This window comes from Petaurus breviceps, unplaced genomic scaffold (genome assembly GCF_028583685.1).
Source record: "Petaurus breviceps papuanus isolate PSGF00001 unplaced genomic scaffold, PetGlider_PUasm1.0 90165, whole genome shotgun sequence".
In the NCBI taxonomy this organism is placed as follows: domain Eukaryota; kingdom Metazoa; phylum Chordata; class Mammalia; order Diprotodontia; family Petauridae; genus Petaurus; species Petaurus breviceps.
This window is the reverse complement of record NW_027187189.1, coordinates 800,983-812,483: the sequence shown is the minus strand read 5'-3', so window position 1 is coordinate 812,483 and position 11,501 is coordinate 800,983. Positions and strand designations below refer to the sequence as shown.

The 11,501-nt window shown below is 49.4% G+C and overlaps 1 protein-coding gene across 3 annotated transcripts; it reads right to left on the bottom strand.

Annotated features, from left to right (window-relative positions):
- Positions 1–412: 412 nt before the first annotated feature.
- On the bottom strand, positions 413–11,077 carry PAQR6 (progestin and adipoQ receptor family member 6). 3 transcript variants are annotated; one of them, XM_069107620.1, is made up of 8 exons: positions 10,949–11,077; positions 9,530–9,664; positions 8,035–8,162; positions 6,507–6,712; positions 6,100–6,226; positions 5,848–5,950; positions 5,353–5,503; positions 413–1,710 (listed from the first exon to the last, which is right to left on the bottom strand). In XM_069107620.1, the coding sequence occupies exons 2-8, from the start codon at positions 9,578–9,580 to the stop codon at positions 1,436–1,438; spliced, it is 1,041 nt and encodes a 346-aa protein (XP_068963721.1). In that variant the 5' UTR covers positions 9,581–9,664; positions 10,949–11,077; the 3' UTR covers positions 413–1,435. The 3 variants fall into 3 exon arrangements, with proteins under 3 accessions (XP_068963721.1, XP_068963722.1, XP_068963723.1); XM_069107621.1 differs by having other exon boundaries at positions 5,854–5,950; XM_069107622.1 differs by lacking the exon at positions 10,949–11,077 and having other exon boundaries at positions 8,035–8,195; positions 9,530–9,663.
- Between the last annotated feature and the right edge of the window lie 424 nt (positions 11,078–11,501).

The window sequence follows — 11,501 nt, the reverse complement described above, 5'->3', positions numbered from 1 at the left end:
GTGTGTGTGTGTGTGTGTGTGTGTGTGTGTGTGTGTGTGTGTGTGTGTGTGCGCGCGCGCGCGTGCACACTAGAGAGAATGTAGAGCTTTCTAAGCTATGTCTCTGACTCTGGGCAAACCTGGACTTGTCCCATCCTCTACCCCCAAGGGAGGGAGGAGCCTTCTAGCCAGTCCAAGTCTCCCACACCTTACAGCCCAAGAAAAGGCTTTCTAAGGTCTGCCTCTAGAACTGCACTTTTGAGCTTGGTCCCTTTTTGTGTGGTCCTTTGTTCCACACCGCCTCCTTTCTTGCGATGCTTCCATAGCTGAGCTAACCACAAGTCTCTGGTCATAGACTCAGACTTGCAAAGGTGTGCCTTGTCCGAGGGGCTATGAAGGGGGCTTCTCAGCTCCACAGACCACCACAGTCTGCTTCAAGGGAGAGAAGATCTTTATTGGCAAGGAGGTGCTAGTAAAGCAGATATACACACCAAGAGGCTGTAACTGTTTCAATCCAGTTTCTCCCAGGAATCAATGAGTTCCTTTATCCATTTCACCTCTCATCTTGGAGAAGATGATGATATTCTGGTAATTTCAGCCAGCATGCCAGAGGGCCAGGTGAGGCAGCTATTTCCTGTCCTTCTCCTTTCTTGAGTTTGGTCCCAAAGGATGGGGTGAAAGCACAGCCCCTTTGGTAAAGTCTAAATTAATGGCGTTAGTTTCCTCAGGAAGAGGAGATCATTGAGCATGGGGTCTCCAAGGGTCCCTAAAGAGAGCTGTTTCCCCAAAGACTGACCCAGATTCTCTGCATGATCCTGAATAGGGATCCAAGTAAGACATCTTAATATTTGACACCTAATGATGTTCTGATGTGTCTGTAACACTCCTATATTGTTCTAACTTAGGCCCAAATAATAACCTAACAGGTGTGGCCCCTATTGGAACTTCTAATATCCATAACAGCTCACTCTGGCCCAATCTATGGTCCTTAGATGCCATGATCTCTTCTATACAGCTCAGAAGCAGATTCAATTTGAAACCTTCAAAGATCCTTTCCATCCCCCTGAGCCTGGACACACTTTGGGAACCTGAGGGATCCCCAGGCCTTCCTCCACTAGCCTGTCCCATCTCTTGCCCTTAGCACCTACCTCAAGCCAAAACAAGAGGTCTCCTGCTCCCTCTCTTCCCCTGCCCTTTTATCCCAGTCACTCTGCCCTCTCCCAAACCCCATTTCCTCTTCTACTTTTCTTCTCTCATAACCTTTCTTTCTTAAAGGCTCAGGATGTTCTGCCCTCAGCCTCCTAGGGCTGAGTCAGGGCCTGGGGATCTGGATACCTAGTTCTCTCCTAGAGATAAAAAAACTATAGGGGAGAAGGATGGTGACAGATTGTGCCAGAACCTGGGCAGTTGGATGGTGTGGTCTCTGGGGAGAAGTAGCCTTCTCGGGCTCCTCTTCTTATTCCCCCTTGGCCCTGCCCACTGACTCAGGCTGGGTCTCTTGCAGCAGGGGACGGGCTTGGGGGGCACGAAGCAGGGATGCTGTGAAGATGGCAATGATGAGCAGGTTCCCAGTCACAGCAAGGCCCATGGTGGCCACAGTGGCCACCAAAGATGAGGGAGGGTTATGGGCTGCCAGCCAGTCCCGCCGTGCCCCCATATCAGCTAGCACTGCCTCCAGTTGGAAATGAGTGCCTAGCACTGCACAGATGTGGAACAGCTGGTGACTGTGGCCTGTGGGAGAAGGCAAGAGGGTTAGGGATCCATGCACACGTCTGGTCCTTTCCCTCCTCCCAGTTTCTCTTCCCAACGTTCCTTTCTCCTGTGGGTGTCCATGATTAGTCTCCCTCAGCCTCAGTTTTTCTTTCTACAAAAATGAAAGTTTAGGCTAGATGAGTTCTAAGGTCCCTTTGCAGTGCTACATCTTTCAGCAATGACATTTTATGAACTTACAGGCAGTCTCCAACTTATAAATATGATGCATGCATGCATCTGCTTAGCCTCTTGCTGCTTCTACAGTGGAAGAGATTGTGGGGGGGAAATTTTTTTTGGGGACACTCCTGGCAAGGAAGCCCTGGTGTTCTCCCAGACTGGCTCTGTTTCAGAGGCAAGAGAACTATCACATCTCATAACCTTATCCCTTGATCAACAGCAAGAGATAAACATATTAAAAGTGTACTTAAGGTCCTCAATAGGCATCTTCCTTCCCATGTTCAGGGTAACAGTTGTTGGATTAATGCCATTAGTGCCCAACTGCTTTTGGCTGTGTGAAGGGGATCAGTTGAGAGGAGGTTAAGTGACTTGCCCAAGGTCACATGGCTATTTTTTGTGTTAAGTGTCTGAGGCTGGATCCAAACCCAGGTCCTCCTGACTCCAGTGCTGGTGCTCTATTCACTGCACCACCTAGCTGACCCAAAATTTTGTTTTGTTTTTTGCTTTTTTTGGAGGCCAATTTGGGTTAAGTGACTTGCCCAAGGTCACACAGCTAGTTTTTGTGTTAAGTGTCTGAGGTCGAATTTGAACTCAGGACCTCCTGACTCCAGGGCTGGTGCCACCCCTGGGGGGGAAATTTTAAAAAATAAAATAAAACTCCTAACTTTTAGAGAACTATGGGTTCCTGCTTCCTGAGAAAAAGCAGAAACAGATTCAGGGTGCTGACCCCAAGGACAGTCTTGCCAGTATGGTGGTGCTCAGACACCCTAATACCTATCCCTTCTTGGTTTATATCATCATTACACTTTGTGATGCTGCCTAGCATTAACTAATTCCAAGCTTGTTGGGATTAACAAGCCTCCTCTTTGGGTGTGTAAAGGGGATACTACTTAATTCTGGGTAGTAGGGAAACTGCTTTATAAGTTTTAAAGGGCCACACAGATGGGAGTTACTGCTATTACTGGGATACTAAGGAAATGTCACTTTAATTATGTGAAAGAAGAGGTAATCTTGAAGGGTGATATCTGTTATCAAGGACATATGTGAGTGGGTGAAGATGTGAGCTAGTCAGTTAGTAACAGGAAGAGATAACACATGGGCAGTCCATGTGCTCCACTGATACCCAACAGAATTTTAAAAGATTTAGAGGGAGCCTCCAACTGGTTGAATGGACTCTCATTCGTTTCTGAACTCCCAGCACACTGGCTTCCAACTTCATCATTCAACCAAAATTGCCCTCTCCAAAGTTACCAATGATCTCTTAATTGTCAAATCCCATGGCCTTTTCTCCAACCTTGTCTTTCTTGACTTCTCTGTAATCTCTGATACTATGAACCACCCCTCTAATAGCAACTCTCTTCTGTCTCAGGACTCTGCCTTCTCCTACCTAACTGACTACTTCTTCTTAGTCTCTATAGCTGAACCTTCATCCATGTCACGAACACCAATGGGTCATCCCACAGGGCTCTGTCCTATACAATTTCATTTAGTGATCTTATCAGCTCTCACAAATTCAATGATCATCTTTATGCCAATGATTCTAAAATATACTTAACCATCCTTAACCTCTTGGCTAACTTCCAGTCTTGCATCTCCAACCACCCCCAAATGGATCTCTCATGGACATCTTAAATTCAACATGTCCAAAACTGAATTTGTTATCCTTCCTTCCATACCTTCCTGCCTTCCAAACTTCCTAATTACTCTGGGGGCACTAGCCCCCACTGCTATCCTCTCTCAACTCTACCCAACCCATATCCAATCTGCTGCCACAGCCTATTATTTCACCTCTGCAACATCTCTCATATTGGCCCCTTCTCTCCTCTTACACTGCCGACTCAAACCCTCACACCTGGACTACTGCTACGGTGAGTCAGCCTGCTTCAAGTCTCTCCCCACTCCAATCCATCCTCCATTCAGCTGTCAAAACGATCTTAAAAGTGCACGTCTGACCATGTCACTCCCCTACCCAACAAACTCCAGTGCCTCCCTATTGGATCCAGGATCAAATATAAAATATTGTCTGGTGTTCAAAGCTCTCTGTACTCTGCCCCCTCCACCTTCCCAGTCTTCATCTTCTATCTCCTCCTCACCACCTGCCCTGCCCCCCTTCCTCTTGGCTCTAGTGACACCGGCCTCCTGGCTGGTTTTTCAGCAAGATGCCCCCTCTCCCAAGTCAGGGCATCACTGCCTGTCCTCCATGCCTGCAATACTCTCTTCTTCTCTACCTTCTGCTTCCAAGTCCTAACTAAAATCGACCTTGTACTAGGAAGAGGGAAGCAGTCCCTAATCCCTTCTGATTCTAATGCCTGCCCTCTGTTGGATCTTTTTTATTTATCCTGTCTAGACATGGTTTGTACTACTCATTTACATAGTGACTCTCCCTTTAGACTATGAGCTCCTTGAGGGCAGAGGGTGCCTTTCCTTGTATCCCCAGTGCTTAGCTGGAACACAGTAGGCACTTAATACATGTTTGTTTGACTGACCAACGCTCTCTGAGGGACACGGGCAAGAACTCCAAATGACAGTAAAGCATGGAGAGGTCACAAGCTGCGCAAGTGGAAGGATGCCTGAATCGCTAAGATCCTGGACCCACTGAAAGCTTGAAGTAGAATAACTCATATTTCTATAGCGCTGCAACATTTACAAAGAAAGTGCTGTCCTCCCACCACCAGATGGTGACATTTGGGAGCATTTTGGGGGGTGAACTTGGCAAGTGAGGGGCCTAAGATAAGGAGTTACTGGAGGGAGGGACACAAAAAGGGAGATGGAAGGATATCAGACTTTCTATCTTAAAATTCTGTTTGGGGACCAAATAGGGAAGAAACACTCTTCTTCTTCTTTCCTCCTGGGGGGGTATACAGGGCATACAATAGTCTCCAGTTTCCTGGCCCCATGATTCAGGTCATTACAACTGGGAGGTATCATGGTATAGGAGGAAGAAAGTACTGGGGGAAAGAAAGAAAAGAAAGGAAGAAAAAGAGAAAGAGAAATAAAAGGAGGGAGGGAGAAAAGGAGGAAGGGAAGAAAAGAAAGAAAGAGAAAGGAAAGAAGAAAGAATACTGAATCTGGAGTAAGATGAGCTAGGTTTGAATCCTTACTGACACTAGTTGTGTGACCTTGGGCAAGTCATTTCTTTGAGCCTGTTTCCTTAGTAATCAACATCACCTGTTCCATGGGGATGTTGTCAGGAAGCTGCTTTGTAAAGGACTTTAGAAATGTGAGCACTGGTTTATCTAGTTATCCACATCATGGGCTTCTGTATTTATAAAAAATGTTTTCCAAACAGCCAAATTATAAACAAACCTTCAGACCATAGCCTACTTTGGGAGGTTCCTCCTGTTGTATCCTTTATCTCTCCTAGGCCACATTTCCTCCTATTTTGCCTTTTGAGAAACCCAGGAGTTGTCTCCCCCACACTCCCAGGATAGACCTCGCCCTCACCAATATAGTCGAAGCGGCCAGGTGCCAGACGTTCAGGGAGGTGGGAGGCAAAGAGGAAACCAGTGAGCAAGGCACAGAGCAGGTGATAGCTGTGGTTGGCACTCAGAGCTTCCTGCCCACAGCTGAAGCCCCCACTGGAACAGAGCAGGAGCTGGAGAGGTGGGGGGGGGGGAAGGGAGAGGAAGGGGACATATTGGGTGAGAGTGTCTAGGACTTGGGGCTCATGACTTCATGGCCCCCTAGGTTGTTCTGGGCCTGGGGGGCCGAGATACATGGATCCCCTGGCGGGACTTGGGATTCCTGGGTCCTAGGTCTAGAGCTAGGGGTTCTAGGTCAAGGCTAGAACTGGGAATTAGGAGTCTGGGTCACAGGGAGGAAGTTGGGATGCCTGTTTCTCAGGACTGGGCCCAGGGGGAGGAGGGAAAGGATTCTGGACCACTGGGGTGAGGAGCTGAGGCTGTGATACCAGGGGTTGGGTCTGGGGCTATCCCCCACCTTTACCCGATAAAAAAGTGGGAGGTTGTCGAAGAAGAACGGATAGGCAAAGGCCACTGTGCGTAAGACCTTACTGAGCAGTGGGTTCTCCAGTTCTAGAAACCTGAAGGTGGGAAGGTCAGACAGTCAGCCTCCAAGCCCCAAAGGAAGCGGAGCCTGAAGCCTTGTTCTCTGTGCTTAGTGGAAAGCCAGGGGCAGGATGGGACAGGAGGGCTGCTTCAGGGAGTGTAGCCTCATCTGAGGTGGCAGTACCTCGAGTAACAGGACAGGCAGGTGCAGAGAAGAGAGTTGACTGTGGCTGTGGGCACAAACAGCTGGTGCAGAGGGCTGCTGAGCCAGGAGGAAGGCATAGCATAGGCTCCATAGGTGAGTGCACAGCCTGGGGGAACACAGGGAGGGCCTGTAATTCCTGTTCCTGGTATTACCTGGGGTTCCCAGTGGGGGTGCCAGGGCCCCTGGGTACTGGCTTGGGGAAAAAGCCAACTGAATAAAGTCTGGGTTTGTGGTTAAAAAAAAACAACAACAATATAAAACAAGTGGGTATAGAGAGCTGTCCCCTGAAGTTCTAGGGAGCCTGTGATGAGCAGGGAAGGGAGGCCCTCATGCCAGGGCCCCACAGAGGAAAGCTCAGTGTCAGGCTGGGAGGTCCCTGGGCTCACCGAGGCTGTAGAGGCTGAGTGCACCATAGTCCAGGAAGTAACAGATGTGGCGGGCTCGGGGTGACATGGAGCTGAAGGTGTGGGCACAGCAGGATGTGAAGGGGTACAGGCAGATGAGCAACAGATACACCAGCAGTGGCCAGTGGTAGGGCTCTGACCAGAAGCCAGGACCCTCAGCCAGGGCCAGGAGCCGCCACAGGAAATACCTAGAACCAGGGAATACAAAGCATAGAGCCAGAAGTAACCCCAAGGGGTCTTTCCCCCTAGTTTTAGAGGTGATAGGAGCCTAGGTTTTAGAGCTGGAGGGAACCTGAGAGTGGGGAGGGGAAATCCCATTTTATAGCTCAGAAAACTGAGGTCCAAAAACTTGAAGACAGAGCCAGGATCAGGCCTCCTATCACTGCACCACACTCAAGGCTGCTGACCGGTGGACCTTGCATCTCCTCAAGGGAGGTGGCATGGCACAGGAATCAGAGAACCTGGCTTCAAGCCCCAAGCTGATTGCTTATTTCCTGTGTCACTCTCTGAGCCTCAGTTTCCTTATCTGTAAAATGGACTAGATTACCTCTGAGGTCTCTTTCAGCTCAAATCTATAATCACATGACCCTAAGGATGCCTCAGACCCCACTGTCACAATGTTCCACAGACCTGAGCCTTTGACTCCTAAACCCAAAGTTCTACAACCTCTGTGAATCCTGTGGTTGGGTTTGGGGGCCATGGTGCTTGCTACCAAATAGTGCTGGGTAAGACCATTAGATTTTAAGAGTCAGTTGTCAGGGAGGCTAGGTGGCGAAGTGAGTAAGAGCGCCAGTCCCTGAGTCAGGAGGACCCTGAATAGGTTGTAGGCTCAGATACTTAACACCCACACAAAATAACTGGCCATGTAACCTTGGGCAAGTTACTTAACCCCAATTGCTTAAAGAGTCAGTTGTCCTAGGTTCAAATTCAACTACTTCCTATATGTATTAATGGGCAAATTATTTAACTTCTTTTGCTTTTCCATTTCCTGAGTACTTTTTTTTTTTGGTCTTTTTTAGAGGGGGAAGGCAGGGCAATTGGGGTTAAGTGACTTGCCCAAGGTCACACTGCTGGTAAGTATTAAGTGTCTGAGGTCAAATTTGAGCTCTATTCACTGCACCACCTAGCTGTACCCCCCCCGCCCCCCCCCCCCGCATTTCTTCAACTGTAAAAGGAGAGAGAAGGTTCTATCATTCCAGTTCAAAATCCTAAGACCTTATAAACTACTTAACCTGAGGCTCAATTTCCCCATCTACTACTAAAAGGAGACCATGATACCTAGATTGTTGGTCTGCCTCCCACAAATGCTTCGAGGAAAGTGTTTTGAAATATGATTTTTAGATCTACTAGCTTTGGTCTCTGTTCAGAGATCTGGACCACATACCAACTGACCCTTTATCCCACACAGGGACCTGCCTTCCATATCCCTGCTGCCCATCTCTCTTCACTCCTCTCCTCTCCCTCTCCCCTCCCCTCCTCTTCACCCCACCCCATATCCCCTCCTTGTCACCAGGTAGGCAGGAAGTGGGTCCAGATGTTGACAGTCTCATTTGTCATCTGGAAGGAGCTGAGCACACAGTCCAGGGCAGAGCTGGTGGGGCGGCGATAACCTGAGATGATCCCATCTTCCCAGAAGACCTAGGGAAGAAGTCAAGAGCCCAGAGCCTGGTGCTACTCAAATGAGACAGGAATAGAGACCTGATTCGGGATTTCATTAGTATAAGAAAAGTCCAGATGAGGAAATTCTCTCTATTAATACAGGTCGGCACCTTCTCTACAATTTAGAATTACTTAGTTTTGGAAAGTTGCCTAGTGCTCCCCCTCCCCCATAATTGGGAAATATTCAACAAAATAAAAATGCAATAAAACATAGATTATGTTAATATGTGGTTATCTTAGCCACTGTGTGACTTTCAGGAATCCTTACTGCCCATTTGCTCCCATCTGTTTCTATTAGCATTTGACAGAACACTGAGAGCACAGGTTAACTTGCCTGGGGCCATCAGTATGTGGCAGAAGGGAGCAGTAAAACCCAGGTTTTCCTAGTTTTGTGACCATCCCAGGCTACCTCTCCTATCCAATGAAATATTGTTACTACATTAAATGGTAATTAATAACTATTATTACTAAGACTGATACAGTGGAATGAAGGAAGCCCTGTTCTTTTTCTTTTGGAGGGGGAAAGGCAGGGCAATTGGGGTTAAGTGACTTGCCCAAGGTTACACAGCTAGTGTTAAGTGTCTGAGGTCAAATTTGAACTCAGGTCCTCCTGACTCCAGGATTGGTGCTCTATTCACTGTACCACCTAGCTGCCCCCAGGAAGCCCTATTCAAAACAAGAAGACCCAATTCCAATACTGGCCCCCATGAGGGGGAATGCTCTGCCCCTCTCCCTTTCGTGGCTTCCTTCAAGTCCCAGCTAGAGTCCCACCTCCGGGGGGAGCCCATTTGAATCCCTCTTCATTCCAGTGCCTTCCCACCAGAGACTGCCCACTTTATCCTTCTGTGAGCCCCATTAGAATGTGACTGGGTCATAGGTAGGGGCAGTCCCTACCTTTTCTTCTCCTGGTCAACAGTGCCTTGCCCAGAGTAGGCACTTGATAAATTCTTACTTAATACCCTCTAACTCAGATAAGTCACTTAAAGTTTCTGAGCTTTGGTTTGTTCGCAGATAAAATAGGGGTATGCTACATATTTTACAAGGCTGGGAGGAAAGTGCTTTTCCCACCTTATATGGCTATATAGATGTGAACCCATAAAATTGCCATTGTCACCTTTCCAAGGATCACATCAGGAAGGGCTGACACCCTGACAGGATGATGGAGAGATGGGCCACCTGAGGGACTTCCCAAGGATAAGGGAGAGGAAGATGAAAGAATGGAGAAGTAAAATTCTCTCTGGAAAGAGACAATTCTCACCCCAGTTTAGCTTGACAGGGCTGAGGTAGAGGAGAGAGGCAGGCTGTGAAAGTGGAGGGGGATGGATCGGAGGGGACCTCTCTCTTACCCGAGGGACCTGATGAACCCGAAGCAGCTGTGGTAATTTGATGCTCAGCATAGTGGCTCAGTGGGGGGGCACACCCCCAGGAGAGGGGCTGCCCCCCCTTCCCTGCCTCAGCCACAGTCAATGGACCCTGGGGTGCTAGAGACATGGAAAAAGGAAAACAAAAAACTTCCTCACCCATAACAGCCAGCCTGGCCCCCCTCCCAACCAACCCCCTGCCATTATCCATGCCATGAGCTGGAGTCAGGTGGGCACCAGGGAACCTGACTGTCAAACTGGCTTCCCTCTCCCCCAGAGTCTTCTGAGGGGCAAAACCAGGGGCTGGGGAGACACTTTGCCTGGATCAGGGATTTTATGGTTATGTGTATTCGGGGAGAGGTGTGCTGAGGGGAATCAGGGGCCCCTTTCCCTCCCTGGTTTCCTGTAGGGCTGTGGGAAGCCAGGCTTAACTTCCTTTCTGTTTAGGAAGGAGCCCAACCTATCCCCCCTAACAATTGTCTAACATAACAAGGTATCTTCCCCCTCCCCACCTCCTATCCCCTACCCTAAATATAGCCTCTTTGTCCCAGATTATAGTTCCCAAACCCTTCCATCCCTTTCACAGAGAAGGCTCAAATGTCTGGACCTCTCCCCACTGCCTTCCTTTCCCAGAGAAACTTTATTTCTTTTCCCTCAACCAGAGAAAACCTAGGCTCCCAGCCCTCTGCAGCCCCCTTCCCTAGAAATGACCCAGAAACTTGGCTCTTTGACCACAATCACCTCCCCTGTGTGCCTAGTCTCAGGATGGGGTGACTATCTTGTCTATTGGGCCCTGGGCTGTGCCCATTCCACTGTGACCACTCACTTCATTCAATCCTCCTTTGTCTATTATGGACAAGTACCCCATTGAGAGGGACTGGGCAGCCTCAGGGGACCTAGGCAAGGGGCTGGCTGCCTGGATGTCACCCCTCTCCCTAGCAAATCTGTTTCAGGCATGGGACCCAGGTGTTCTGGTCTTGTTAAGCCCTACCCTATGCTGCCCCACCCAAATGAGAAGACACTCAACAGGCAGTGTGCCCAAGGTGAACCCAGAAAACCTTTCACAGGGGGAAAAAGGAACCTAAGAGTCAGAAAGTAGGCCTGGAGCTAGGGACCCAGGGGCAGGACACTTGGGTTCTCTCTGGAATGGGGAGGAGTCTTGGAAGGAAGAACTAAGTCCAAGCTGGGATGGGGAATGGGTTAGACCAAGATACCTGAGTGAGAGAAGGTCTGGGGAGGTGGGGGTGTAGAATGTTTAGGTCCCCTCTAGGATGGGGAGGACCCCGGGGATGCTGGATGTCTGGGTCTTCTTTGGGAAGGGGAGGGGCCTGGGGGAAGTTCTGTACTGGTCCCAATCTCTTCTGAATCGTTTGCCCTCCCCTTTCCCTCTAGGCTCCCCCAGACCTGTGAAGTTGTCTCTCCAGGCTCCGTGGCCCCTGTCTGGGCCCAGCTCTGTCCCAGGCTCCCCCACCCACTGCTTTAGCCTCCTTTCTCAGGCACATTCCTTGGCACAAGTGGAGGGGCAGGGCCAGACTGGACAGGAACCGCCCCCAGGGGAGGAGAGATGTCACTCTCCCCACCCCAAGTCTAGCCCAGCCCAGTCCAGCCCTGCCCAGCCCTAGCCCAGCCCCAGTACATAAAACTTTCCAGTTCTATTTCTTGTTTGCCAACTCCCTTTCATTCTACTGGCCTGGGGGTTCAGCCCTCCACGTCCTTCTCCATTGGTATGCCTGTCACCCTTTTAACCCCTTGTTGCCCTTCCTTGTGTGACAAGGTTTGCTTCTCTTGGTCTTTCTGTTTCCAGTCTCCCACTACCCATCCTCACTCCCCTTCTCTCTCTCATTGCTGATGCTGTCCCCACTCATCCTTCTCCTTTCCTCCAGGAGAATCCCAGGGGAGTCAGGCACCCAATCCCCTTATACGTCTCTCCATTCCTCTCACCCTAATGGACCTCCAG

Excerpts from the sequence above, each read along its gene's own strand:
- PAQR6 (XM_069107620.1), bottom strand. The coding sequence starts at position 9,580 with ATGCTGAGCATCAAATTACCACAGCTGCTTCGGGTTCATCAGGTCCCT. Across the intron at positions 6,713-8,034 it reads ACCCACTTCCTGCCTACCTG|GTATTTCCTGTGGCGGCTCC; the intron begins GTGACAAGGAGG and ends CCCTGGTTCTAG. Across the intron at positions 1,711-5,352 it reads TGGCCGCTTCGACTATATTG|GCCACAGTCACCAGCTGTTC; the intron begins GTGAGGGCGAGG and ends CTTCTCCCACAG.